Source organism: Arabidopsis thaliana, chromosome 3, assembly GCF_000001735.4.
Source record: "Arabidopsis thaliana chromosome 3, partial sequence".
NCBI lineage: Eukaryota > Viridiplantae > Streptophyta > Magnoliopsida > Brassicales > Brassicaceae > Arabidopsis > Arabidopsis thaliana.
The window spans coordinates 7,834,558-7,861,623 of record NC_003074.8 but is presented as its reverse complement, the minus strand read 5'-3'; the positions used below and the strand labels follow the sequence as shown (position 1 = coordinate 7,861,623).

General features: G+C 33.2%; 6 protein-coding genes, 1 long non-coding RNA gene, 1 other non-coding gene and 3 pseudogenes across 17 annotated transcripts; 6 read left to right on the top strand and 5 right to left on the bottom strand.

The window, feature by feature from the left end:
• Positions 1-1,292: 1,292 nt before the first annotated feature.
• On the bottom strand, positions 1,293-1,747 carry AT3G22237 (annotated as a pseudogene). Its single transcript has one exon.
• A 4,062-nt stretch (positions 1,748-5,809) lies between these two features.
• AT3G22235 (cysteine-rich TM module stress tolerance protein) lies at positions 5,810-7,205 on the top strand. Of its 2 annotated transcripts, NM_001161166.2 has the most exons (4): positions 5,810-5,826; positions 5,947-6,040; positions 6,152-6,290; positions 6,883-7,153. In NM_001161166.2, exons 2-4 carry the CDS (start codon positions 6,010-6,012, stop codon positions 6,926-6,928), a joined length of 216 nt encoding a protein of 71 aa, NP_001154638.1. In that variant the 5' UTR covers positions 5,810-5,826; positions 5,947-6,009; the 3' UTR covers positions 6,929-7,153. The 2 variants fall into 2 exon arrangements, with proteins under 2 accessions (NP_001154638.1, NP_850623.4); NM_180292.5 differs by lacking the exon at positions 5,810-5,826 and having other exon boundaries at positions 5,833-6,040; positions 6,883-7,205.
• Positions 7,206-7,664: 459 nt separating this feature from the next.
• AT3G00400 lies at positions 7,665-9,762 on the top strand. 2 transcript variants are annotated; one of them, NR_143811.1, is made up of 3 exons: positions 7,665-9,144; positions 9,283-9,412; positions 9,540-9,762. It is a non-coding gene; the product is annotated as an uncharacterized misc_RNA (transcript). The 2 variants fall into 2 exon arrangements; NR_143812.1 differs by having other exon boundaries at positions 9,283-9,762.
• Positions 8,148-8,721, bottom strand: AT3G22234 (annotated as a pseudogene). Its single transcript has one exon.
• Positions 9,763-11,334: 1,572 nt separating the features above from the next.
• Positions 11,335-11,783, bottom strand: AT3G22232 (annotated as a pseudogene). The gene has a single exon.
• Positions 11,784-14,790: 3,007 nt separating this feature from the next.
• On the top strand, positions 14,791-15,801 carry PCC1 (pathogen and circadian controlled 1). The gene is made up of 3 exons (NM_113121.5): positions 14,791-15,091; positions 15,203-15,356; positions 15,484-15,801. Exons 1-3 carry the CDS (start codon positions 15,061-15,063, stop codon positions 15,542-15,544), a joined length of 246 nt encoding a protein of 81 aa, NP_566702.1. The 5' UTR covers positions 14,791-15,060; the 3' UTR covers positions 15,545-15,801.
• A 1,225-nt stretch (positions 15,802-17,026) lies between these two features.
• AT3G22230 (Ribosomal L27e protein family) lies at positions 17,027-18,088 on the top strand. Its single transcript, NM_113120.3, has one exon. It carries the CDS (start codon positions 17,081-17,083, stop codon positions 17,486-17,488), a length of 408 nt encoding a protein of 135 aa, NP_188862.1. The 5' UTR covers positions 17,027-17,080; the 3' UTR covers positions 17,489-18,088.
• A 661-nt stretch (positions 18,089-18,749) lies between these two features.
• Positions 18,750-22,120, top strand: AT3G22220 (hAT transposon superfamily). 4 transcript variants are annotated; one of them, NM_001035665.1, is made up of 6 exons: positions 18,843-19,025; positions 19,265-21,072; positions 21,158-21,362; positions 21,452-21,645; positions 21,737-21,976; positions 22,065-22,069. In NM_001035665.1, the coding sequence occupies exons 2-5, from the start codon at positions 19,266-19,268 to the stop codon at positions 21,814-21,816; spliced, it is 2,286 nt and encodes a 761-aa protein (NP_001030742.1). In that variant the 5' UTR covers positions 18,843-19,025; position 19,265; the 3' UTR covers positions 21,817-21,976; positions 22,065-22,069. The 4 variants fall into 4 exon arrangements, with proteins under 4 accessions (NP_188861.2, NP_001326834.1, NP_001326833.1 ...); NM_113119.5 differs by having other exon boundaries at positions 18,750-19,025; positions 21,737-22,120; NM_001338574.1 differs by having other exon boundaries at positions 18,750-19,025; positions 19,248-21,072; positions 21,737-22,120.
• Positions 22,121-22,156: 36 nt separating this feature from the next.
• Positions 22,157-22,840, top strand: AT3G22210 (uncharacterized protein). Its single transcript, NM_113118.2, has 2 exons — positions 22,157-22,288; positions 22,376-22,840. The coding sequence occupies exons 1-2, from the start codon at positions 22,193-22,195 to the stop codon at positions 22,487-22,489; spliced, it is 210 nt and encodes a 69-aa protein (NP_566701.1). The 5' UTR covers positions 22,157-22,192; the 3' UTR covers positions 22,490-22,840.
• AT3G04255 lies at positions 22,373-22,625 on the bottom strand. The gene has a single exon (NR_141079.1). It is a non-coding gene; the product is annotated as an other RNA (long non-coding RNA).
• POP2 (Pyridoxal phosphate (PLP)-dependent transferases superfamily protein) lies at positions 22,563-26,480 on the bottom strand. 2 transcript variants are annotated; one of them, NM_113117.4, is made up of 19 exons: positions 26,294-26,475; positions 25,782-25,882; positions 25,600-25,684; positions 25,451-25,523; positions 25,251-25,348; positions 25,010-25,102; positions 24,843-24,916; positions 24,717-24,755; positions 24,541-24,629; positions 24,391-24,467; positions 24,228-24,302; positions 24,079-24,126; positions 23,878-23,961; positions 23,709-23,796; positions 23,548-23,626; positions 23,310-23,403; positions 23,148-23,226; positions 22,929-23,044; positions 22,563-22,838 (listed from the first exon to the last, which is right to left on the bottom strand). In NM_113117.4, the coding sequence occupies exons 1-19, from the start codon at positions 26,336-26,338 to the stop codon at positions 22,761-22,763; spliced, it is 1,515 nt and encodes a 504-aa protein (NP_566700.1). In that variant the 5' UTR covers positions 26,339-26,475; the 3' UTR covers positions 22,563-22,760. The 2 variants fall into 2 exon arrangements, with proteins under 2 accessions (NP_566700.1, NP_001189947.1); NM_001203018.1 differs by having other exon boundaries at positions 22,736-22,838; positions 26,096-26,480.
• Positions 26,481-27,066: the final 586 nt, after the last annotated feature.

The window sequence follows — 27,066 nt, the reverse complement described above, 5'->3', positions numbered from 1 at the left end:
CCTCAGCTCCTCAAACCAGAATGAATGAACACGACAACAAATACATTCCAGGTAATTCTTCAACTATTTTCTAAAATCATGATCAATTAATGTCCGACGTCTAATCTTTTTGGCCATGCATGCATAACCATGAACAGTTATTATTCTACACAAAGCAATTAGACAATTAAATAATCTTTTTGGGCACAGTGGAAAAACAATCAGGGACGTACGTAAGTCCTCCGCCGACGATGGGTTATCCGACCAGAGATAAGGGGGTGGGTGATCCTCCGGCAAAAGCAGTGGAGAAAAAGCCCAATTGCTGCGACGTCGTATTACAGTACATATATATTTCATTTAGTTTACTTTTTTATTATTATTATATGTTTATAGTTTGGCTCTAATTATTCGCAACCGGCGTTCAACTTTCTTTTTAATGATTTGTTGTCTGTCTACACTATTGGCAGTGGTCTTTTGTGTTGTGGCCATATCGCGCTCTGCTTCTGCGGAGGAGGATGATGAGACTGAAGTCCTTTGCCCAAACCAGAAAAACAACACGTAATAGAAGATCCATCAATATGTTATCTTGACTCAAGATATATATATATATATATATTAGTCGCTTGTATGGATTCTCACGTTCCATTTTTAAGTTTATTTGCTTCATTATTTAAAAGGGATCCATTATCCGCATTTGTTTGGTGTATTTTTTTTTTGAGATAAGTTGGAAACTAGACACTTTTTTCACAAATAATTTGCAAAATAGGTAGTTTTTTTAGAAATAGGGAGAATAGACACTTTTCTCTTTCCTCTCTAATACAACTTTCTATCTAATAGAGATTTTAGTGAATGACCTTTATAACCTTCTGCTGTTTTGTCATATAGTCAAATAAAGACAAAAATAATTTTTTTTTCTTTTTCTCTTTATTTATATATATTTAGTTTGTTTTGTTATAAATTCTTCATTAAATAATTATCATAAAATATATATTAATCTTTTAATTTTTTTTCTGAATCTAAAAAGTCTAATTTTGCTATATTTTACAAATATATAATACTTTTCTTTTATTTGATCTTAACCCGACGGTGTATGCGATATGGTAAAAATGTGGTGTACAAATAGTAGTATTTTATAAATAAGGTCTATTGGGATATTTCCGAATTTAGATTCATACAATTTTTTACTTAGCATCTAACTAAACAAAACCAATTTAAACAAAATCGAACCGGTCCTATGAGAACCTTAATCTCAAATCGTAAAACACGATTGAACCGCCGTTTATGAACTGCAGAAGGGATTCACATATCCTCTAGATAGTACTTGTTCAATTTGTCTCTTTCAACTTGGATACCATGAGATGGTCCTTGGAACATTTTAGTATAAGCAGAAGGGATTCACATATCCTCTAGACGTAAAACAAACATGGTTTTGAACCCAAATACATTACCCACAGTCGAGGTATACATGGTAGTAACCAAACATTCATCAAAAAGATCTAAGGGGTAAGTTATTATATTTGCAATAAATTGAGGTTTTTTCTCCCAAAACGGGTTTGATGTGGTAGCATCATCTTTGAAACGATCCAGGCTGGTATGCCCCATCGCTTTAGTTTCCCATGTTCCAGTAGAAGATTCAGCAGCTACCGCATATATCGTTTCTTCATCGACACTAGCTTTGTATCCAACATTTGCTTTAGTCTTTGTTTTGGTGAGATAAGTCCCTCCCAACAAGCCATATATTTAAAATTCTTGCAGTAAAACGAAACAACAAGGTCTACTCGACATAAATTAAGAATATATCATTTAGTTAACCTTTTCACATGAATTTTCACAAAATTAACAACTATTCAAAATGATTCAATCAGAATGATTCAATCGGAATGATTCTGTATTAGACCATGATGCTTGATTCGCCAAATACATCATTTAGTATATATTTTTCATATGTATAGCGCAATCTAATACTTCCTATTCACGTTACGTTATCTTTGACTTTTTATATATCCAAATATTTCATATTAAAATCTTAATAAAATCACTCTTGACACTAAATATGTTTAAGAAACCTATTGCCTATTCTCGATGAGAACTAAAGCAAAAGTTTTTGTAAATTGTTTTTTATACATATACATTTCAGTTTAAAATTATTTTTCAGCTAGTTGAGTTCGAAATGACTATTCCATCATTGAATAAGAAAAAAATAACTCCACATTTGCCAGGGTGATACCAACAAAATTAAATTCTAAATCCCATTTTGTTTTGAAGTTTGGGTTTTGTGAAAAAAAACTTCAAAATCGTCATTTTTTGCAATTTTGACCTCTCTCTTAAAAATTACATAATAATCCTATTAAATATAATATGCAATATAGCCGTTATACATATATTGTAAACGTTTTCACGATCACGTATATTTGTTTTTTAAAATTCTAAAAAGAAAATTAAACTCCTCGTCTCCAAGGTTTCGTTTTGATATATTATTTATCAAGATTTTAAAAACTTGACAATACCAAAAAGGGTTTTAACATCAACTTTGAATCCAATAATTGCCTTAGTCTCTGTTTTTGGTGACTATAAGTCCCTCCTTACAAGTTATGAATTTAGAATACTTTCAATTAAAAGAAAAAACAATGTCTACTCGATATAAATTAAGAACATATCATTTAATATATTATCCTTTGCACAAGAACTTTTCACAAAATTAACAACTAATCAGAATGATTCTTTATTAGACCATGACAGCATATGGTGATAAAAAAAAATCAAAAAGGCTAGTGAGATCGAAATAATATATCATAACTATAGTTCTGTTTCGAATTAATTAGATAAAACAAAGTATTTCCTATTGCATATTCTACTATAAATATGATCATAGATTCATAGTAAAAGACTTTTTGCAATTTTATTTTATTCAAATATATTTTATTTTATTACTATGTCTCAGTTAATTGAGCTTGAAAATGAATAGTACTTTATTGAATAAGTAAAATATTTTTGAATTAACCGATGAAATCAAAGTTTTTTTTATATCTGAAAAAATTCGCACCAAAAGTTAACATTTTTCTGTTTGGAATTGTAATATTTTTTTTAATATGAGAATAAAAATTCCATTGGACCCAAAAATGATACATTGGCTAAAATCTCTTTTTCTTTTACTCCTACTTTGATGAGTCCTACTACTTTGGATCCAGAGGTTTCAATACGCTTTTAAAAAAACTTATGGAATATTTATGATTCTTCATCATCAAAACTTGTGTTTAACTCCATAATTAACTCATGGTTCGAGCTAGAGATATGTTGAAATCAGCTAATTTTCATAAAGGTTAGATTTGCAATTTGAATTTTGTTTTGATTCTGATTAAGAAAGGCAGGACATCAGAGTTTTTGTTGAAAAGGCTTTTAACAAATAATAGAGGTTGAAAAAGGCCGTTTTCGTCGCTTTCCTCTTCCCTTTTGCATTTCACAAAATAGCATTTACTTTTTCACCGCAATTCTTTGTTACTCGACAATCACTTGTGACTTAGTTACATTAAAAAAAAAGTGGTGGTATACGACTTGGCTAAGATGAGTCTGTTCTGTATATGTTTGTAAGAAAAATTAAAAAATGGTGGTACGTCTTCCTTAAATTAAGTCCACAACACTCGCTCCACTTCATATTTCTCCCTTCCATCATTCCTCAGCTCCTCAAATCAGAATGAATCAGCTCGAGCACACTTCTGGTAATTCTTCATTTATTATCTAAAATCATGATCAATGTCCGACGTATATTCTTTTTGGCCACATATAATCATGAACAATTATTCTATACACACCGCTAGATAATTAACTAATCTTTTTGGCCACAGTGCAAAAACGTTCACAGAATGCATCAGGACCGGACACAAGTCCGCCGATCGGTTATCCAACCAGAGATAAGGCGGTGGGTGATCCTCCGGCAGCAGCAGAGAAGACAAATTCCAAGGGCTGCTGCGAAGTCGTAATGTTAATATTACAGTACATATCTAATTTAACTTACTTTCTTTATAGATAGTTTGGCTCTAATTATTAGCAAGATGTTCATCCGACGTGCAACTCTCTTTTAATGATCTGTCTGCCTACACTATTGGCAGTTGTATCCAGGGTTGCGGCGAATGTGTCATGTGCTGCGCGTCAGGATTTTCAGGATGATGAGACTCAAGACTTTGCCCAAACCAGAAAAACAACATATACGTAATAGAGGATTCATCAGTATGTTATTTGCTTCACTGGTTGAAAGAGATCCATGATTCCCATTTGCTTCGTCTATTTTGTTTCTATATAAATCAAAGTAAAAAACAAAAATAGCTAGTCATAATTCGTAGCAACAAAATATGACGTAATGATTTTTTATTCCTAAGTTTAATACAATATATAATAATATAAACAACACCTAAGTTTATAAAGTTGTTTTCCTTTGCAGTTTAACAGATCACACCAACATAAGGAACAAAGCCAAAACTATTAATCATGGTTCAAAGGCAGTTGGTTAATCACTTTTTCATTTTCATGAAATGTTAAATTAATTAATCATCAAAAGAGGTTATTTAATTTATATAGAGTTTAGAGCAATACCAAAAAAAAAAAAAAGAGGTTCTAAGACCATTTCCATTGGTGGTTTCTCACTGAAAAACTCCAAACAAAAATAAATCAAAAATATTAAAATAATAATTTTTTAATCAGTTTTTCTCAGAATCGTTTCTGAAATGAGAAACTTAGAGAAACTTTCTCTCTCTTCCACATGTCACCTTGCTATTAATTTCTTTTCTTTGTTATAAATAAAATCATCTATACTTTATAACATCAATTAAATACTTTATATGTTTTTTATTTTTTTTTATTTTTTACTTTTAAAATTCATAAAATTAAATTATCTATAACAAGCTCTATTATGTATATTTTTAAATTATATACAAATATTATTTAATTGGTGTTAGTTAAGCATTAAACATAATAATAACTTATAAATACAATAGTTTTTTTTAATTAGAAAACAAACATTTAAAATTTTCTATTTTTATTTTACAACATTCTCGGCAATCGAATTCGACTTCGTGATAGAGATATGCACCAACAACTAAAAGATGACCTAGTTGAGCATATATGACAAAGTTTGGTGCATCATCAAATGAAGAGTAAAACCATAATAGATAATATAGTTAGCTTTGATTTATGTTATCATGGTTTTATATGTAATTTCTGTGTAATTTATATATTTTTTTCTATTTAATTTATGTTATCATGGTTTTATATGGAATTTTATGTTTAATTTATATATTTTTATTATGATTTTATATGTAAAGTAATGTTTAATTATGTTTAATTATGGTTTTAAAAATAATAAAACTATTTAATAATATAATTTGTAAAAATAATAATTGATATGTTTGAAAATATTGTAGAGATTTTAAATTTAATATAAGAAAACATATAATAATATGTTAATGGTAATGAGATACTCATAAGAGTATCTCACCAATGGAAGCACAATTTTAGTATAAGTTTGTCTACTTAAATTAAACATAAAAATATTAATAATATATTATGAGGTACTCATATATTATGAGGTATTCATAGAGTATTCCAGGAACAAAATAATTCAAATTTGTTAAATTCCTCATGTTTTACGACGTCATGTACGTGTACGTCATGTACGTGTACGTCATGTACGTGACGAAAGCCATTTCTGCAACAAACCATTTCTCACTTTCATCTCAACCATAGGTATCGCTTTCCTCTGCCCTTGTGCATTTCAAACAATATCATTTGCTTTATCTCTGCAATTATATATGTGTTGGATATAACCAAAAAACCTAGACCTACCACTTCGCTAAGGTAGGTCTGTCCGTGAGTTGTCTGTGATAGATGTTTTTATTGTTCAATATTGACTCTTCTTTCTTTTATATAATGAATAATGTAAAAAATTTCCTAATATTCGTCTACCTTATAAATTAGAAGCACAACACTCTCTCCTCTTCACAAATCTCACATCCTCACTCCTCAGCTCCTCAAATCAGAATGAATCAATCCGCGCAAAATTACTTTTCCGGTAATTATCTTCAATTGTTTTCTAAAATCATGATCAATGTCTAACGTATAATCATGATGAACAATAATTCTTTACTCACCAACTAGATAATTTTTTTTTTTTTTGGCACAGTGCAAAAACCTTCAGAGACTTCATCAGGGCCGTACACAAGTCCGCCACCAATTGGTTATCCGACTAGAGATGCGGTGGTGGGTGATCCTCCGGCAGCAGCAGTGGAGACAAACTCCAAGGGCGTCAACCCCGAAGGATGGTATGTTTTTCTTTCATTTTAATCTCTTCATGTGATTATAGATCATGATGGTTCTAATTATTCGTTTTGCAAGATATTCATACGACGCTCTTATTTTATTTTTAATGATCTATCAGTATAGGGTTTCAATTTCTTGTGTGTTTCTCTGTTTTCCTGAATTATTATGGAGTATATCTAATTCGAATCAAACTATTGGTTTTGAACTGCAAATGTTTTGGTAAAATTTGGGTCAACATTTTCTAGTCAAGATTTGTTTTTTTTCCCAACATTTTAGTTGATAACTAGTGTTTAATTTCTTGCAATTTTGTTGTTTGTTTTAAATTCACCCTTGACTTACATTTTATTTCCCCTTCAATGACAAAAGATAATATAAAAATTCAACTTCAGAGTTGTCAGCTAAAAGTTTGTTTTACCAACTGAACAACTAAAAAGAAATTAAACCATGGGATATTACGTACGTTGCTAAAATACTTTTTCTTTATTTAAAGTTTTCAGAAAATGTTACTATTTCAAATATAAACCAATATCTTCCCTAGTCCTTAGACAAGAATGGTACGTAACACTTAATAAATTTGGTTTTGTCTATTGGCAGTTGTGCTGCCATATGCTGCTGTTGTGTCCTGGATGCATGCTTCTGAGACTTCGGAATTAACGATTTCATGCAAATTATTGATGTAATAAAAGAGTATTTGATGCTAGTTATGTTACCTACTCTCTGTTTGGAATATACTCTGTGGATGGTTGTTACTATGTTTTATGTAAGTGATTATATATATATATATATATATTCCGTTGAATTGGGTTGTCGAATAGATCCATCGATGATTGAACCATCAGTCAGTAACGAAAGGATGTGTTTCAGTTCCTCACGCATTGATTATCATTGAAGAGTTGTGAATGGATTACGGGTTACCCAAAGGGAATTAATTAGGTGGGATGATGTTTTTGTTTTGTTTTTTATGACCAATCAAAAAGAAGATACAGTAATAGAAAAGCGAACATAACAAAATCGATTTCTCTAGAAAACATCACAACAACATATACTAGTATACTACGTGTTATACTGCAGAAAACTTAAGTATGTTCTAAATCATGCATGTATATATCTCAAACGAGATGGAATTAAATTGCTTCACGTTTTTATGTTTGTGAAAGTTAGAGAAACATTCAGTTAAACTTCAAAGAAAGTGCCAGTTAAGCTCCTTATTTGGGAGGTTAAAAGTAACAAGTAATAAAGTTACATTTCCCGTTTGATATATATACGTATTTATATATACATCATGATTAATTAGAACATACTCTCTTTTTTTGGGGCGGAATTTAGAACATACTTATGATTCAAGTTAAATGTCAAAATCCCTATTTGGGAGGTTAAAAACACACAAATAAAATTGTGTAGTGTTTTAAATCCTACAAAAATTTTGTGTGTGGTTTTTCTCTAACTACGAAGTTATATTATTATAATCAAATAAATCGAAAACAACGTCGACATGGTATTTTTCTGACATCAAATTTCCAAAAGAAGTAGACAAGAAAATATAAAATACAACGAATCTGTTGGTGCCGAAAGAAAATACAAAATACAACGAATCTGTTGGTATTGAAGCCCAACCTAACAAGATGAGAAGACAATAGCAACAAAATAGAAGATTTTATTTCAACAACTGAACGTTACGGCCGTTTACATGAAACTGTTAACCGCCGAACTTACAAATTACTGAAAGTTTAACTAAACAAGTTGGAATGTCGAGCTTAAGACTTTGAGCTGGAATCGAGAATATTCTCTGACTCTCACTCTCAGTTATCACATGTCCTTTGCTGACATTTCTCTACTTCTATTTATAATACCAATGGGACAGTCCTAGCCTAAAATAAGAAACGGTCTCTCTAACACATAAATGGTTGGAAGTTCACATTCTCACCATCTTTGGTAAAATCACATATATACATTCATAATTTGCTTTACCATAGTTTTTCTCGGATAACCTACTAAGGGACGTCCATACTTGTTCAATCTATCTCTTTTAATTTGGATCCATGAGGTGATGTTTCAAAAGTGTTTAGTATAAGAACGATGGATTTGCAATTCCTCTAGACGTACAACATCCATGGCTTTGTACCCAAAATACATGCACAATGGAGGTAAATATGTTAGTAACTGAACATTCTTCAAAAAGGTATAATGGGTAAGTTGCATACGCAATAATTAAGTTTCTTTCTCTTGCAACAAACGCGATGTGGTAGCATCATCCTTTGTAACGATCAAAACTGGTAAGACTATCGGTCCACACAGTTTTCCATGTACCAATAGAAGATCCAGAGTTGGAATGCTTCCAAGAAATTAGTATCCTTGATTTTAATAAGTCAATTTATACTCTTTAACACCAATTTGAAATCCAAAAATTGCTTTAGTCTCTGTTTGTGGTGGCTAAGTCTATCCCTACAAGTCATGAATTTAGAATTCTTGCAATAAATTAAAAAGCAACAAGGTCTACTCGGCATAAATTAGGAATAGATCATTTAACATATTAACTTGTTTCGTAAGAACCTTTCGCATAATTAACAAATAATCATAATGATTATTTATATACGTGTCTTTCAAAAAAAAAACACTGTATAAAAATTATATGAAATTGACTTTCTTGAACACTAGCATTTATATATAACACAAGTGTTGCAAAATAGGTATGTCTATTCAATATTGACTTTTCATTCTTTTATTTAGAAGCTTCCTATATATTCGTCTATGTTAAATTAAAACACCACAACACTCTCTCCTCTTCATAATTCTCCCTTCCTCATTCCTCAGCTCCTCAAACCAGAATGAATGAACACGACAACAAATACATTCCAGGTAATTCTTCAACTATTTTCTAAAATCATGATCAATTAATGTCCGACGTCTAATCTTTTTGGCCATGCATGCATAACCATGAACAGTTATTATTCTACACAAAGCAATTAGACAATTAAATAATCTTTTTGGGCACAGTGGAAAAACAATCAGGGACGTACGTAAGTCCTCCGCCGACGATGGGTTATCCGACCAGAGATAAGGGGGTGGGTGATCCTCCGGCAAAAGCAGTGGAGAAAAAGCCCAATTGCTGCGACGTCGTATTACAGTACATATATATTTCATTTAGTTTACTTTTTTATTATTATTATATGTTTATAGTTTGGCTCTAATTATTCGCAACCGGCGTTCAACTTTCTTTTTAATGATTTGTTGTCTGTCTACACTATTGGCAGTGGTCTTTTGTGTTGTGGCCATATCGCGCTCTGCTTCTGCGGAGGAGGATGATGAGACTGAAGTCCTTTGCCCAAACCAGAAAAACAACACGTAATAGAAGATCCATCAATATGTTATCTTGACTCAAGATATATATATATATATATTAGTCGCTTGTATGGATTCTCACGTTCCATTTTTAAGTTTATTTGCTTCATTATTTAAAAGGGATCCATTATCCGCATTTGTTTGGTGTATTTTTTTTTTGAGATAAGTTGGAAACTAGACACTTTTTTCACAAATAATTTGCAAAATAGGTAGTTTTTTTAGAAATAGGGAGAATAGACACTTTTCTCTTTCCTCTCTAATACAACTTTCTATCTAATAGAGATTTTAGTGAATGACCTTTATAACCTTCTGCTGTTTTGTCATATAGTCAAATAAAGACAAAAATAATTTTTTTTTCTTTTTCTCTTTATTTATATATATTTAGTTTGTTTTGTTATAAATTCTTCATTAAATAATTATCATAAAATATATATTAATCTTTTAATTTTTTTTCTGAATCTAAAAAGTCTAATTTTGCTATATTTTACAAATATATAATACTTTTCTTTTATTTGATCTTAACCCGACGGTGTATGCGATATGGTAAAAATGTGGTGTACAAATAGTAGTGTACAACGATAATGTATAATATTGATCTAAGAAGTGGTATACGGTATAGACAGTGTACAAAGTGATGTACAAACGATAATATACAACGATGTGCAACTACATAATAAGATGGTGTACGAAAATGTAACATATGGTGTACATGATATTAATAGTATACATGCAATAATGAGATAATAAATCAAACCATAAATCAACTTCTACACCGTCTATAATATCGTACACCTTCACCTATTGTGTACACCTCATATACAAAAGACAGAACCATTTTTGTCAAGTGATAATATACAAAACAAAGTTTAAATAATAATAATATGAGATTAGTGTACATAAAAGTATACAAATGTTAGTGTACATAAGTAAAAATGTACAAACATTACTTTCATTTAATGGTATACACCATTATGGTTAATTTAATAGTATGCATGATGGTGTACACCATCATATTTTTATTAATTTATGAACAATTATTATTTTATTTTATAATATGAGATAAATAGAAATATTTTAGAAGATATGTATAAAATGATTTGGTGTATAAGTGTTAGTGTATAAAACTATGTTTTATTGCTGGTGTACGAGAATGATAATTAAAAACATATAAATCATCTTGTCTTTGGAAGAAGAAATTATTTAAAAAAAAATATTTTTTTTTAATAAAATTCAAAAAGATGAATATGAAAAAAAAATAACTATAATATAATAAAAATAGTTCTAAATAGTTAAATAATATAAAAATTTAGACTCATATTTTCTCATATGAAGTAAAGGGTAAAGTGGTATTTGACATATTTTTGTCTTTTAGCTTATTACACATAACCTCTATTTCATAAAAAGTAAAAAAAATGTCTATTTCACCAATTTCTAAAAAAACTACCTACTTCTCAAATTATTTTTTAAAAAGTGTCTATTATTCTAATAAGCCCTTTTTTTTTTTGAAAAGGTATTCAAATTTTATAAATAAGGTCTATTGGGATATTTCCGAATTTAGATTCATACAATTTTTACTTAGTATCTAACTAAACAAAACCAATTTAAACAAAATCGAACCGGTCCTATGAGAACCTTAATCTCAAATCGTAAAACACGATTGAACCGCCGTTTATGAACTGCAGAAGGGATTCACATATCCTCTAGATAGTACTTGTTCAATTTGTCTCTTTCAACTTGGATGCCATGAGATGGTCCTTGGAACATTTTAGTATAAGCAGAAGGGATTCACATATCCTCTAGACGTAAAACAAACATGGTTTTGAACCCAAATACATTACCCACAGTCGAGGTATACATGGTAGTAACCAAACATTCATCAAAAAGATCTAAGGGGTAAGTTATTATATTCGCAATAAATTGAGGTTTTTTCTCCCAAAACGGGTTTGATGTGGTAGCATCATCTTTGAAACGATCCAGGCTGGTATGCCCCATCGCTTTAGTTTCCCATGTTCCAGTAGAAGATTCAGCAGCTACCGCATATATCGTTTCTTCATCGACACTAGCTTTGTATCCAACATTTGCTTTAGTCTTTGTTTTGGTGAGATAAGTCCCTCCCAACAAGCCATATATTTAAAATTCTTGCAACAAAACGAAACAACAAGGTCTACTAGACATAAATTAAGATATATCATTTAGTTAACCTTTTCACATGAATTTTCACAAAATTAACAACTATTCAAAATGATTCAATCAGAATGATTCAATCGGAATGATTCTGTATTAGACCATGATGCTTGATTCGCCAAATACATCATTTAGTATATATTTTTCATATGTATAGCGCAATCTAATACTTCCTTTTCACGTTACGTTATCTTTGACTTTTTATATATCCAAATATTTAATATTAAAATCTTAATAAAATCACTCTTGACACTAAATATGTTTAAGAAACCTATTGCCTATTCTCGATGAGAACTAAAGCAAAAGTTTTTGTAAATTGTTTTTTATACATATACATTTCAGTTTTAAATTATTTTTCAGCTAGTTGAGTTCCAAATGACTATTCCATCATTGGATAAGAAAAAAATAACTCCACATTTGCCAGGGTGATACCAACAAAATTAAATTCTAAATCCCATTTTGTTTTGAAGTTTGGGTTTTGTGAAAAAAACTTCAAAATCGTCTTTTTGCAATTTTGACCTCTCTCTTAAAAATTACATAATAATCCTATTAAATATAATATGCAATATAGCCGTTATACATATATTGTAAACGTTTTCACGATCACGTATATTTGTTTTTTAAAATTCTAAAAAGAAAATTAAACTCCTCGTCTCCAAGGTTTCGTTTTGATATATTATTTATCAAGATGTTAACAACTTGACAATACCAAAAAGGGTTTTAACATCAACTTTGAATCCAATAATTGCCTTAGTCTCTGTTTTTGGTGACTATAAGTCCCTCCTTACAAGTTATGAATTTAGAATTCTTTCAATTAAAAGAAAAAACAATGTCTACTCGATATAAATTAAGAACATATCATTTAATAAATTATCCTTTGCACAAGAACTTTTCACAAAATTAACAACTAATCAGAATGATTCTTTATTAGACCATGACAGCATATGGTGATAAAAAAAAAATCAAAAAGGCTAGTGAGATCGAAATAATATATCATAACTATAGTTCTGTTTCGAATTAATTAGATAAAACAAAGTATTTCCTATTGCATATTCTACTATAAATATGATCATAGATTCATAGTAAAAGACTTTTTGCAATTTTATTTTATTCAAATATATTTTATTTTATTACTATGTCTCAGTTAATTGAGCTTGAAAATGAATAGTACTTTACTGAATAAGTAAAATATTTTTGAATTAACCGATGAAATCAAAGTTTTTTCTATATCTGAAAATATTCGCAACAAAAGTTAACATTTTTCTGTTTGGAATTGTAATATTTTTTTTTAATATGAGAATAAAAATTCCATTGGACCCAAAAATGATACATTGGCTAAAATCTCTTTTTCTTTTACTCCTACTTTGATGAGTCCTACTACTTTGGATCCAGAGGTTTCAATACGCTTTTAAAAAACACTTGTGGAATATTTATGATTCTTCATCATCAAAACTTGTGTTTAACTCCATAATTAATTCATGGTTCGAGCTAGAGATATGTTGAAATCAGCTAATTTTCATAAATGTCAGATTTGCAATTTGAATTTTGTTTTGATTCTGATTAAGAAAGACAGGACATCGGAGTTTTTTTGAAAAAAGGCTTTTAACAAATAATAGAGGTTGAAAAAGGCCGTTTTCGTCGCTTTCCTCTTCCCTTTTGCATTTCACAAAATAGCATTTACTTTTTCACCGCAATTCTTTGTTACTCGACAATCACTTGTGACTTAGTTACATTAAAAAAAAAGTGGTGGTATACGACTTGGCTAAGATGAGTCTGTTCTGTATATGTTTGTAAGAAAAATTAAAAAATGGTGGTACGTCTTCCTTAAATTAAGTCCACAACACTCGCTCCACTTCATATTTCTCCCTTCCATCATTCCTCAGCTCCTCAAATCAGAATGAATCAGCTCGAGCACACTTCTGGTAATTCTTCATTTATTATCTAAAATCATGATCAATGTCCGACGTATATTCTTTTTGGCCACATATAATCATGAACAATTATTCTATACACACCGCTAGATAATTAACTAATCTTTTTGGCCACAGTGCAAAAACGTTCACAGAATGCATCAGGACCGGACACAAGTCCGCCGATCGGTTATCCAACCAGAGATAAGGCGGTGGGTGATCCTCCGGCAGCAGCAGAGAAGACAAATTCCAAGGGCTGCTGCGAAGTCGTAATGTTAATATTACAGTACATATCTAATTTAACTTACTTTCTTTATAGATAGTTTGGCTCTAATTATTAGCAAGATGTTCATCCGACGTGCAACTCTCTTTTAATGATCTGTCTGCCTACACTATTGGCAGTTGTATCCAGGGTTGCGGCGAATGTGTCATGTGCTGCGCGTCAGGATTTTCAGGATGATGAGACTCAAGACTTTGCCCAAACCAGAAAAACAACATATACGTAATAGAGGATTCATCAGTATGTTATTTGCTTCACTGGTTGAAAGAGATCCATGATTCCCATTTGCTTCGTCTATTTTGTTTCTATATAAATCAAAGTAAAAAACAAAAATAGCTAGTCATAATTCGTAGCAACAAAATATGACGTAATGATTTTTTATTCCTAAGTTTAATACAATATATAATAATATAAACAACACCTAAGTTTATAAAGTTGTTTTCCTTTGCAGTTTAACAGATCACACCAACATAAGGAACAAAGCCAAAACTATTAATCATGGTTCAAAGGCAGTTGGTTAATCACTTTTTCATTTTCATGAAATGTTAAATTAATTAATCATCAAAAGAGGTTATTTAATTTACATAGAGTTTAGAGCAATACCCAAAAAAAAAAAAAAGAGGTTCTAAAAGACAGTTCCAGGAACAAAATAATTCAAATTTGTTAAATTCCTCATGTTTTACGACGTCATGTACGTGTACGTCATGTACGTGACGAAAGCCATTTCTGCAACAAACCATTTCTCACTTTCATCTCAACCATAGGTATCGCTTTCCTCTGCCCTTGTGCATTTCAAACAATATCATTTGCTTTATCTCTGCAATTATATATGTGTTGGATATAACCAAAAAACCTAGACCTACCACTTCGCTAAGGTAGGTCTGTCCGTGAGTTGTCTGTGATTAGATGTTTTTATTGTTCAATATTGACTCTTCTTTCTTTTATATAATGAATAATGTAAAAAATTTCCTAATATTTGTCTACCTTATAAATTAGAAGCACAACACTCTCTCCTCTTCACAAATCTCACATCCTCACTCCTCAGCTCCTCAAATCAGAATGAATCAATCCGCGCAAAATTACTTTTCCGGTAATTATCTTCAATTGTTTTCTAAAATCATGATCAATGTCTAACGTATAATCATGATGAACAATAATTCTTTACTCACCAACTAGATAACTTTTTTTTTTTTTGGCACAGTGCAAAAACCTTCAGAGACTTCATCAGGGCCGTACACAAGTCCGCCACCAATTGGTTATCCGACTAGAGATGCGGTGGTGGGTGATCCTCCGGCAGCAGCAGTGGAGACAAACTCCAAGGGCGTCAACCCCGAAGCCATAATGAGTTGTTTTAGGTACGTGTATATATATATATATATATATGTTTATAACTTGGCTCTAATTATCCAAGATGTTATTTTTTTATATATCCGGCGTTCTACTTTTTTTTTTTACTGATATGTCTGTTGACACTATTGGCAGTACTTGTATGGAGTGTATCTTCTGCTGCGGCGTATGCTCCAGCCTCTGTACATCAGAGTAAATCAGCATGATGAGACAGAAGTCGTTGCCCAAACCTGAAAAACAACACGTGATAGAAAATCTATATATATATATATATATATATATGTTATAGTAGTCGTTTCTATGGATTTCCACGCATTTTAAAGTTTATTTGTTTCACTGTTTAAAATGAATCATTTGCTTCGTGTATTTTGTTTCTATATAAATAAAAGAAATTAAAAACCAAATAGCTAGTCATAACTCTTTACTACTCAAAGGAAACTGTGTTTTAGTGTTCTTAATTACATCTTGTTTCTGACCAACAGTGAATGATCCTTGCATGGGACTCATTAACTTCAAAATTAACGATTTCATACAAATTATTGTTGTAAGAAATAGATAAAAAAAATGTTTGACGATAGTGAGGAATTAAGGATGGTTGTGTTTCGCTTTAAAGTTTTAAGTGAACCAAACGGATGTGCGCACAGTTCGATTTACAGTTTTAAGTGGTTGTGACTTTATCCAAATATAATTATTACGTGAAAAATGTTTTTTTTTTCAATCACCAATCAATAGAAAACACATGAAAATATTATCCAGCGGGATAATAATAGACGAGCTAGATTTGGTATTTTTATGAATGCGATCTTTTATGCATTAATCAACCAGAATTTGCAAAATATCTGAGTCTGATGCTAATTGGATTAGAAAATATCTGAATCCCGGCAAAACAATTGACCTTCCTATACACGTGAACAATGCGGACTATCCAGTCCTTTGCGAGAAAGCCATAGCCAGTGACGGATCTAGACCCAAATTCTATATGGGGCACTTTATTTATAAAATACTAGTTAAAATTTAATTAGCTAAATTATATTATGATTTTAAAAAACATTATACCTAAATTACAGTTTTGGGAATCGAAATTGGGTTTATATGAAACACACTTTACTGTAAAACCATCAATGCTATCTAAATTTTCTTGTACATACATAGCTAATACACTATTTATAAGATTTAAAATGGGGCACATGCCCACCCAGCTTCAACATGGGTCCGCCCCTGGCCATAGCACAATTGTACAAGGAAAGACTTTGGGTGAGAATCATTAATCCTTGTCTTGAGAAACCCAACTACAAATATCGAATCAATCTCCAGCTCCACTCTTATGATTTGCTTCTCCCAAGCGATATAAAGCCCATAGTAGACTCTCCGTAATTCTGGTAGAGGTGCAGAACAACGTCCAATGTTAACCGTAAAACCGTCACAGCAATTACGTTCTCCATCCCGCAGAGCTCCCCCAGCTTACGAATCTCGACTTTAGTTTTGTAAAACAAAACATATAAAACGATGTCCAAACAAAACATATAAAATGGTGTTCAAAAAAATATTTTCGAATTTGGTGGTTTCAGGGCCTAAAACGATATAAGAAACTTACATGGGCCTTTTAGGATCATCTCATTTTAATGGGCCGAATTCGATATTGAAATAAAACAAATTAGGGTTTTACTCAGCACACTATATAAAGACAATCATCTCTTCAATTAGGGTTTCTTCTTTGCGGTGGTGAGAAACAATGGTGAAGTTTCTGAAGCAGAACAAAGCGGTGATCCTCCTTCAAGGCCGTTACGCCGGCAAAAAGGCAGTGATCATCAAATCCTTCGATGACGGAACCAGTGACCGTCGTTACGGACACTGCCTCGTCGCCGGACTGAAGAAGTACCCGAGCAAAGTCATCCGCAAAGACTCAGCGAAGAAGACGGCGAAGAAATCAAGAGTGAAATGTTTCATCAAGCTCGTGAATTACCAGCATCTGATGCCTACACGTTACACGCTCGATGTAGATCTGAAGGAAGTAGCGACTCTTGATGCTCTTAAGAGTAAGGATAAGAAGGTGACTGCTTTAAAGGAAGCTAAGGCTAAGCTTGAGGAACGTTTCAAGACTGGGAAGAACAGGTGGTTCTTTACTAAGCTCAGGTTCTGAAGAAGAACCTTTGAGATTTTTATCTATCTATCTACTTTTTGTTTAGTTCTAGAATGAATTTGGATCATTGTTTAAGACCTTTTGGTTTGGAATTGATTCTGGATTTTGTCTCTTACTTATAATCTTTTGCTATATTGATGCCTCATTTTATATATTGTCACTGGTTTAATAGCTGAATTGATTACATTGTGGAAATGTTGTTTAAGGTTATTGAAGATGGTCACTTCTGGTTTCCAATTTCGAGATGTTGGAGTAGTATTGAAATGGGTTTCTCTGTCAAATCATTTTCCCTGTAGCCATTGTAGTCAGTCCTAGAGCCATTGTAGTCTCTTTTCTTTACTTGTAGGAGCATATAGAGAGTCTTAGATGCATGTTTGAGTTGTCACTGTTGATTACTTGATTTCGTGTTGATGTTATGGTGTTATAAATAGAGTGTTTTAACTTTTAACGAGATAGGTGTCGAATCTTTCTTTAACCTTGCTGTTTAGATTGAAAAGTTAGGAGATTGTTACGATTGTGTGAGTGGCCATGTATTGTATAGCCTTTGTGTTAGTTGATTTTTTCCTTGTTCAGTCATAGAGACCTGTTGCAATATACGAGATTGAAAACTATTATGTGAAATTTTTGATTTGTGTACAAATACTTGTGACTCTTAAAATGAAACTAACATTGTACAAAATATCACAATGAAAGAATCACAGAACAAGGTCTCTCAACATTTTGATAATCTATTATACATGCACATTGTGGTTTCTGTTTAGCAAACATAAACGAATTTCAGAGATATAGAACGCAACAATGCAAGCCCTTGCTTCAACCGTATTCTTTAAACTCCGTTCATGTTCTAAGCTTTTTTTGACAAAACACATCCTCACACTAATACCGAAGCAAATCTAGTAAAACATAACAATCATTGTAATGTGAGTCAGCACTTGTGATTGGTCTTGAAGTATAACAAATGTTCTTGAAGTATTAACACATTTTGCTTTTTAATTTATCATTCAACTTTACCTTAATTAATTTATGATAAGACTTTGAAAAACAATAATTATCTCTAGATTCTACAATCTCATCCAATATTTTTGACCCAAAATCATTTCTATCTTTGAAAAGACAAATTAAAAGATACCCCACATGAAGTCACTTATCATCATATCAGACCTTATACTTTATACAAATAATCACTTTAGTCCTTAAATTAAAAACCGATTTAACCACAAAAACAAGTTTAAGCCAAAACAAGACAAAAAAAATAAAAAATAAACAAAATTTGTCGTTTTTATAAACCAGAAAAGCTGCCCAACTTCTTCTCCTCTCGAACCCTAACGAGCCGGGTCATCTCAAAAATTTCTCCGACATTGCATTCCTCCGTCGCCTTCAGATTCTTCTCCAGCGTTCCTTAATCTCTTCTTCTCCGGTCGATTCCACCTTCTTCATCCCCAAAACCGAAGTCCTTATACCGTAATTTTATCAAGTTTTTTACCGAACCGATTTCTTGCCGTAACCAACCCGGTCACAAACCTGCAAACCAAAAAAGGTTCGTTCTCTGTTCTTTCGATAATTCAAAAACTCTGAAATTTACGATTTTGCTGCACTGGGTTTTAGAATTTCGCTTTTCTTTGACGGGTTTGATTCAATATGATCCGATTTTTATCTAATCAACGAAAAGTTAACATCTTTGTTACGAAAGTTGTGAGCTTTTTTATGAAAGCTGATGAATTCTTCTTCTAAGTTTGATCTCGTAAATGTTTAATTGAAGGATCTAGGGTTTTGTAGGATGGATTCAGATTTGGAACCTGTAGCTCTAACACCACAGAAACAAGACAGTGCGTGGAAACACTGTGAAGTTTACAAATATGGAGATCGAGTTCAGATGAGATGTCTTTACTGTCGAAAGATGTTTAAAGGAGGTGGTATTACAAGGGTTAAGGAACATCTTGCTGGCAAGAAAGGACAAGGCACTATCTGTGATCAAGTTCCTGATGAGGTTCGTCTTTTCTTGCAGCAGTGTATTGATGGTACGGTGAGACGTCAGAGGAAGAGACGTAAATCAAGTCCTGAACCATTGCCTATAGCTTATTTCCCTCCTTGTGAAGTTGAGACTCAGGTTGCTGCTTCTTCTGATGTGAATAACGGGTTTAAATCGCCGAGTTCGGATGTCGTAGTGGGTCAAAGTACTGGGAGGACGAAGCAGAGGACTTATAGGAGTAGAAAGAATAATGCTTTTGAGAGGAATGATTTGGCTAATGTTGAGGTTGATCGAGATATGGACAATTTGATTCCTGTGGCTATTAGTAGCGTGAAGAACATTGTGCATCCTACTTCGAAAGAGCGGGAGAAAACAGTTCATATGGCTATGGGACGGTTTCTGTTTGATATTGGAGCTGATTTCGATGCGGCGAATTCTGTCAATGTTCAACCGTTTATCGATGCGATTGTTTCTGGAGGATTTGGTGTTTCTATTCCTACACATGAAGACCTCAGAGGTTGGATTTTGAAGAGTTGTGTAGAGGAAGTGAAGAAAGAGATTGATGAGTGCAAAACTCTATGGAAGAGAACAGGATGTTCTGTTTTAGTTCAGGAACTGAACTCCAACGAAGGACCTTTGATCCTTAAGTTTTTGGTTTACTGTCCTGAGAAAGTAGTGTTTCTGAAATCAGTTGATGCATCAGAGATATTAGATTCTGAGGATAAGTTGTATGAGTTACTTAAGGAGGTAGTTGAAGAGATAGGTGATACTAATGTTGTTCAAGTTATTACCAAATGTGAAGATCATTACGCAGCTGCTGGGAAAAAGTTGATGGATGTGTATCCTTCTCTATACTGGGTTCCTTGTGCTGCACATTGCATAGACAAGATGCTTGAAGAGTTTGGGAAGATGGATTGGATAAGAGAGATTATCGAACAAGCTCGAACTGTTACAAGAATTATTTACAATCACAGTGGTGTTTTGAATCTGATGAGGAAATTCACTTTTGGCAATGATATTGTGCAACCAGTCTGTACCAGTTCCGCTACAAATTTTACAACAATGGGAAGAATTGCTGATCTAAAACCTTATTTGCAAGCAATGGTTACATCATCCGAGTGGAATGATTGTTCGTATTCGAAGGAAGCAGGTGGATTAGCAATGACTGAGACTATCAATGATGAGGACTTCTGGAAGGCATTAACATTGGCGAACCATATAACTGCTCCGATTTTGCGTGTTTTGAGGATAGTTTGTTCTGAAAGGAAGCCTGCAATGGGGTATGTCTATGCAGCAATGTATCGAGCAAAAGAAGCAATTAAGACAAATCTGGCTCACAGGGAGGAGTACATAGTGTACTGGAAAATTATAGATAGGTGGTGGTTGCAGCAACCTTTGTATGCTGCTGGTTTCTATTTGAACCCAAAGTTCTTCTATAGCATCGACGAAGAAATGCGTAGTGAGATCCATTTAGCGGTTGTTGATTGCATAGAGAAATTAGTCCCTGATGTCAACATTCAAGATATTGTCATTAAGGACATAAACTCATACAAGAATGCTGTTGGGATTTTCGGAAGGAACTTAGCTATCAGAGCTCGTGACACAATGCTTCCAGGTACGCCATTTATTAATTGAATCTCAAAAAGATTTCATATGTTCAAGTGTTTTGTAAGTAGTTAAAACATGTTTGATTCCTGTAGCTGAATGGTGGTCTACATATGGAGAAAGCTGCTTGAACCTGTCACGTTTTGCGATACGTATTCTGAGTCAGACATGCAGCTCATCTATTGGCTCAGTGAGAAACCTGACATCAATCTCGCAAATATATGAATCAAAGAACTCTATTGAGCGACAACGGCTCAACGATCTTGTATTTGTTCAGTACAACATGCGCCTCAGACGAATGTAAGTTGGAATCTTTTGATCTTCTTGATTACTATACTGTCTTTTGTTCAAAACAGAACTTAAAAGGATTCTCTGTCTGTTTCCTCTAGTGGCAGCGAAAGCAGCGGAGATGACACGGTAGACCCGTTATCACACAGCAACATGGAAGTTCTTGAAGACTGGGTTTCGAGAAACCAAGTTTGTATAGAAGGAAATGGAAGCTCAGACTGGAAGTCACTCGAGTTCATTAAGAGGTCAGAAGAAGTAGCTGTTGTTATCGACGAAACAGAAGACTTGGGGTCAGGTAAAAGCTTTGCAGAACCTAGTTTTTGTGAATATCTTGACAAACATGAGAGAAGTTGTTTAAAAGGTGTTTTGAATGAAATGCGTAACAGGTTTCGATGATGCTGAGATATTCAAAGGGGAAAAGGAAGCGAGTTACGAAGGCGGTTATTCGGAGAATCTGTTCACTTGAACTTGCACCTTTTCCTGTAATCATCATAGGGTTTGATTTTGTGATTCTTTCTTAGGGTTTGATTTGTATTATTAATAGAAGTCTTTACCAGCTTTAAGTTGTATCCCAGAAACTAATAGTTACTCTTCTTCTTCTTCTTCCTCTTCTTCTTCTTTACTCAGTAATGAGAACAAAAACCATTTTAGAGATGTTGATTGATATTTACTAAAGCTTTCTCTCTTGTCCATATAATATTGTTTGGACATAAGCTAATCTTGATTCTTTAAAAGGATAAGTGAAAAAAAAGAGTTGAATTCAGATGCTATCTATATAAAGAGATATTATTATCCTCAAGAGCCTTATCCTGAAAGTTTGGTTCTGAGAAGAAGAGAAGAAAATGGAAGGGATAAGCCATATCGCACTCCCTGTTCTTGGAATCGTCGCAGTCTCGGTCGTAACATTCTATGCCGTTAGCTTTGCCGAGATCAGAGAGGTTCACTGTTATGAAACTACTCCTTATTCTCAACATTTTTGATCTTTTACATATAATTTTAAGAAAAAATCAAGTGTGTGTGTGCAGAAATCGTTTAAAGATGTGTACGACTCGGAGAACGAAGTTGGGTTCAAGACTTCTCTAAGTTCAAGGGAGAGAAGATCAAAGAGAGAAGCAAACAAAAAACGTCCTAAATCTTGATTCCAAAAATCACCATGATCCATGATCGTTTTGCTTTTCAATGTTCGTACAAATAAACAATTCAAAAGAGTTTGGTTATTGTTAACTATGGCTGCATTTTTGGTTTAGTAGATGATCTTGATCACATCGTCAGATGTTGTCCCATTATTGTTTATTCCTCATTAAAATGTACTTATTTAAAGACTTGTTGTGTGTTAAAAAAAAAAACAAAGGATCCAAACTTTGAGAATCTAAAAAACATTTTTCATCAACATCATTTTGACTCTGCTTTTCACTTCTTGTGCTGAGCCTTGAGTTCTTTTACCTTCTCTTCCGTTGCCTTCAATGCTTTCCCATAGATAGAAATCAACTATAAAAGAGAGAGAGAGAGTTTCAGTGAATTGGTCACAAGATTTAGCAGACAACAGCAATATTTATGTCTCAAGATTGGGACATTTACCTCATCAATCTCTTCAGGTGAGATAATGAGCGGTGGAGACATCAAAATGCCATCACCTGCAACACGGACTAACATCCCGTGCTTCTGGCACTCGGCTCCAAAGAATGCGCCAACACCTGTAAACATCAATTGAAACAATGGTGTAGAGATTAGTATGGTAAATGAGTTTTGGAGAAGAGAGACTTTTTAATGTTTGGTCATGAGAGTGATTTCTTTTACCCCATTCTGGTGGAAATGGTTCGTTCGGAGATTTATTGTCTACAAACTCAGTCCCAAGAATCAAACCTGTTCCTCTTGTCTGATAACCATCACAAAATGTCCTCAGTCAAATAATTCTTATTGAATAAAACTGGTAAGTAAAGGACCAAGAGAAATGGTAACCTCTCCAATAATAGGACTACCAGAGGCAAACGCTTTAACTCCATCTTGAAACCTTGGGGCAACTTTGGCGACATACTCTGGTATGTTCCTCTCCCTGTAATATGAATATGATCGTCACAAAAAAGTGCAGTAAGAATAGAGAAGCGAGAAACTTAGTCAACTGTGTGACAGGTTTTGATGTTTTTGGCAAATTACAATCTAAAAACTGGCTCACTTGTATGCAAAGTGACAAACTTACTTGTATATCTTTAACGCTTCAATTGCTACAGCACACGAAACTGGATGACCAGAATAAGTAAATCCATGGGAGAAAACGCCTGAAATAGAAACGTTTTCACCAGCATATTAAGATCAGAACATTGGAATATAACCAGTGTGAACATTACCAAAATACTGTACCTAGCTTGCTGCTATGAGAATTTATGACATCTGCCACTTCTTGGCTCATAAGAATGGCTCCAATCGGCATATATGCTGAAGACAGTGCCTGTATATTGGAAACATTTACAACTTGTCAGGGGAAATTTGCCAACAGAAAAAAACTACTAATCATCTTGCAAAATCTCACCTTAGCTAAGGTCACAAGATCTGGCTTAATGTTGTATTTGTCACAGCCAAACATTGTCCCGAGCCTTCCAAATGCACATATCACCTTAAAGACCAAACAAAATAAAAACAGATAATGATAAATCTTCTTCTTGATGGATACTTGGGGTCATGATCCTGTGTGGACTGATGGTAAACATGGTTCAATAAGACATGCACATACCTCATCAGCAATGAACAAGATATCATATTTCTTAACAACAGCTTGAACCTGCAGTACAGAAAGAGAAAACACACTCGGATAAACAAAATGAAACGGCAAAAAGAGCCCAATATCATGCTATCAGTACCAACAAAGTTTCCGAAAATGACCTTTTCAAAGTAGGTAGCAGGTGGAGGTATCACACCCCCAGCACCCATGACTGGTTCAGCTATAAAAGCACCAATCTATTAAGAAGACGCTTTCTGTTAGACTAATCTGGTTCTGCTAGTAGCATAAAGACAAGAATTTTCGTAAGTAACTATAGAAGTTTACAGTTTCTGGTCCTTCTTTGATGATTAGATCCTCTAAATTCTTGGCTAATCTGGTTGAGAACTCCTCTTCCGTTTCGCCTGAACAAGCAATTCAAAGGTTATAATAACAGATACTTTTACTGTTTGAAATGGCAGTGAGGATCATTCATACCTGGAAGATGAAAACGCCAATAATGAGGGCAATCTGTGTGCAACACAAATGGTGCAGGTAAATCAAAATTTTGGTGTAGCGGGGGAAGGCTGGAACAACAAACTAACTTTGTTAGGGAAAAGAAGGAATCTTTAGCACTTCTAGAAAGAACATATGAGGAACAATATTTATCCTACCCGGACAAACTTGCTGATATTAGAGTGGAGCCATGGTACCTGAAATGATAACATTGCATTTGTAAACACTCTGAGATCTTATAAAAACAGACAAATGGAAAAGGACAAGCAAAAATCATTACTCACGATTTCTTTCTCGCGATAAACTTTTTCTTCTCGGGCCTTCCAAGTGCGTTATTGTAATACCAAACCAGCTTGACCTGCATTATATATACAGGAAATTCATAAACAACTCTTATAGGTCGAAAACTTAGAAAATACGAGATCAAGGTTTGAAGTATAGTTATGGAAACCTGGGTATCGTTGGCATCTGATCCACCGCTTGTAAAAAATGCTTTGGCCATTTTGTTGGCCGTGAACATCTCTAAAAGAACCTTAGCAAGATCCTGTTTAGTATGAAAACATCACATTGCTCAAATTCTCTTTGATATCTCATAAAGTATACTGCTCTGAGTCTTAACAGGACACAGAGAGTAGCAGGAAATTGTAGGAAAACATTATAAAAATGACACCAAAAGGGAAAGTCTGGAGTACCAGAGAAGGTTTAGTAGTACGGTTCCAAAAGGAGTGATAAAACGGCAAGGTGTTCAACTGTTCAACAGCGGCAGAAACAAGCCTTGGCTCATTTCCTCCTGCAAGGTTTTGGGTTAACAATGAGGGTCAGAATCAAGGAATACCAAACTGCAGAAAAAGAAACATCAATTCATGTTTAGTAGTATTAGAAGGAAGAATACCTAAGGCAGTACACCATAAACCAGCGAGAGAGTCAAGATATTTTTTCCCAGTATCATCATACACATAACTTCCCTGTAAGAAAAACGTCACACTTACACAACTGTTTGACTCAACATTTACACTATGAAAATGAGATTTTGACATGTACCTCAGACTTTGCAATGACCAAGGGATCTAAATCAGCACTCTGCCATCCAGCAGTAAAAGGTGCAAGCATATCATGCCCTTTAGACCTGCTCAGAATAAAAACATCACCACTATTCATGTCTCGTTGACGACGCTATAAAGCCTTCAGAATACAACGCTTAGAAGCATTAAAAAATAACTCACCCAACAGTGTTTTTCTTCTCAGGTGCTGCCTCAGTAGTGAAAATCCTCCTGGAAGTGGAGTTCCCAGACATGCAAGTGGCATACTTACTGTGCAAATGAACCTGCCATTAGAGTAAAAATATTAGCACTATAAATCACATCACTGTTTTTGGGTTAGGATATAATGATCTCCACAGAATTTTCTTCAAATTTATCTCTTTGTTATAAGAAGATTATCATTCACAACAAGAGATTTGTTCCACTTTATGAGAAAAAGTTTGTTCCTTGATTACTGGAGAATCTCAGAAAAGTATATACTCTCGAAAAGACATGACCTTTTTCATCCTGATCCACGTCAATTTGGCGTTTTGAAAAAAGATTAGATTTTTATTTACAATTGTTGGCATATTCAATGTTATTCTGACTCCTGATCTATTAAGCAAAACATTCGGGGAAAATTATGATGATGCAATCGAGGATCATGTATGTGAGAATAATGAGATCATCAAGCGAGTAAGAAGAAGTGGAAGAACCTGAGTGGTACGCGCCAAGCGTCGGAGACTGTTGATAACGACCATTTTCTCCTACAACGGATCGAAGAAAACAGAGAGAGAGAGATTGTTAAAGAGAGGATCAAAGGAGAGGAATCTGAAGAATCCTGGATTGTTTGAGAGGGAGAGCTGAGATTGGTTACAAAACAGAGGATGATGAATTGATGATGATGATGCCTTATATCTTTTTATTTATTTAATCTTTTCGAGTTCCATTTGATTTTTTCCAGTGACGTGTCATTGAGTCATTTTCTTAATATTATTTTTGATTTATTTTATTTTAAAGGGAAACAAATCATTTTGCTGCTCTCTCACAGAGATAATAATAATAGGTTGTAACTGGTGCAGTAGTAGCAAGGGAAAGAAAAAACAAATAAGAGGCTAGTTGTATATAGCAGCCATACCATAAAAATATCAATTAAAATTTTATTATATTTTCTGCTGAAATAAATAAAATGGAGAAATATAGTAAAAAAAATCACTCCAATTTGAAGAAAAAAAAATTATGTCTCGATGTGGAACACATTTTAATACACTTCTTCCCTCGCGTTTAGAAATGGACATCTGAAACGTTAAGGTTATGGGACTGGACATCTATATATGGTTCACAATCGAGACACATTAAAACTTTAGGTTTATAGCATATTAGTATGAGCCTAACTCATACTTAAAAATTACTTCAAGTGGAAATTTTACCATATATTTATATATTATTCTATACATAAATAAAATTTTATGTAGGACATATTCTAATA

What these genes read in the sequence shown, in the direction of transcription:
- AT3G22210 (NM_113118.2), top strand. Translation starts at nt 22,193, where the DNA reads ATGGAAGGGATAAGCCATATCGCACTCCCTGTTCTTGGAATCGTCGCA. An exon ending in GCTTTGCCGAGATCAGAGAG is followed by an intron (nt 22,289 to 22,375) that starts GTTCACTGTTAT and finishes GTGTGTGTGCAG; the next exon opens with AAATCGTTTAAAGATGTGTA.
- PCC1 (NM_113121.5), top strand. Translation starts at nt 15,061, where the DNA reads ATGAATCAATCCGCGCAAAATTACTTTTCCG. An exon ending in CGCGCAAAATTACTTTTCCG is followed by an intron (nt 15,092 to 15,202) that starts GTAATTATCTTC and finishes TTTTTGGCACAG; the next exon opens with TGCAAAAACCTTCAGAGACT. An exon ending in GCCATAATGAGTTGTTTTAG is followed by an intron (nt 15,357 to 15,483) that starts GTACGTGTATAT and finishes CACTATTGGCAG; the next exon opens with TACTTGTATGGAGTGTATCT.
- AT3G22235 (NM_180292.5), top strand. Translation starts at nt 6,010, where the DNA reads ATGAATCAATCCGCGCAAAATTACTTTTCCG. An exon ending in CGCGCAAAATTACTTTTCCG is followed by an intron (nt 6,041 to 6,151) that starts GTAATTATCTTC and finishes TTTTTGGCACAG; the next exon opens with TGCAAAAACCTTCAGAGACT. An exon ending in GGCGTCAACCCCGAAGGATG is followed by an intron (nt 6,291 to 6,882) that starts GTATGTTTTTCT and finishes GTCTATTGGCAG; the next exon opens with TTGTGCTGCCATATGCTGCT.
- AT3G22220 (NM_113119.5), top strand. Translation starts at nt 19,266, where the DNA reads ATGGATTCAGATTTGGAACCTGTAGCTCTAACACCACAGAAACAAGAC. An exon ending in AACATGCGCCTCAGACGAAT is followed by an intron (nt 21,363 to 21,451) that starts GTAAGTTGGAAT and finishes TGTTTCCTCTAG; the next exon opens with TGGCAGCGAAAGCAGCGGAG. An exon ending in AACAGAAGACTTGGGGTCAG is followed by an intron (nt 21,646 to 21,736) that starts GTAAAAGCTTTG and finishes AATGCGTAACAG; the next exon opens with GTTTCGATGATGCTGAGATA.
- AT3G22230 (NM_113120.3), top strand. Translation starts at nt 17,081, where the DNA reads ATGGTGAAGTTTCTGAAGCAGAACAAAGCGGTGATCCTCCTTCAAGGC.
- POP2 (NM_001203018.1), bottom strand. Translation starts at nt 26,167, where the DNA reads ATGCCAACAATTGTAAATAAAAATCTAATCTTTTTTCAAAACGCCAAA. An exon ending in TCAAAGAAGGACCAGAAACT is followed by an intron (nt 24,303 to 24,390) that starts GTAAACTTCTAT and finishes TCTTCTTAATAG; the next exon opens with ATTGGTGCTTTTATAGCTGA. An exon ending in TTCTCATAGCAGCAAGCTAG is followed by an intron (nt 23,627 to 23,708) that starts GTACAGTATTTT and finishes TTTCTATTTCAG; the next exon opens with GCGTTTTCTCCCATGGATTT.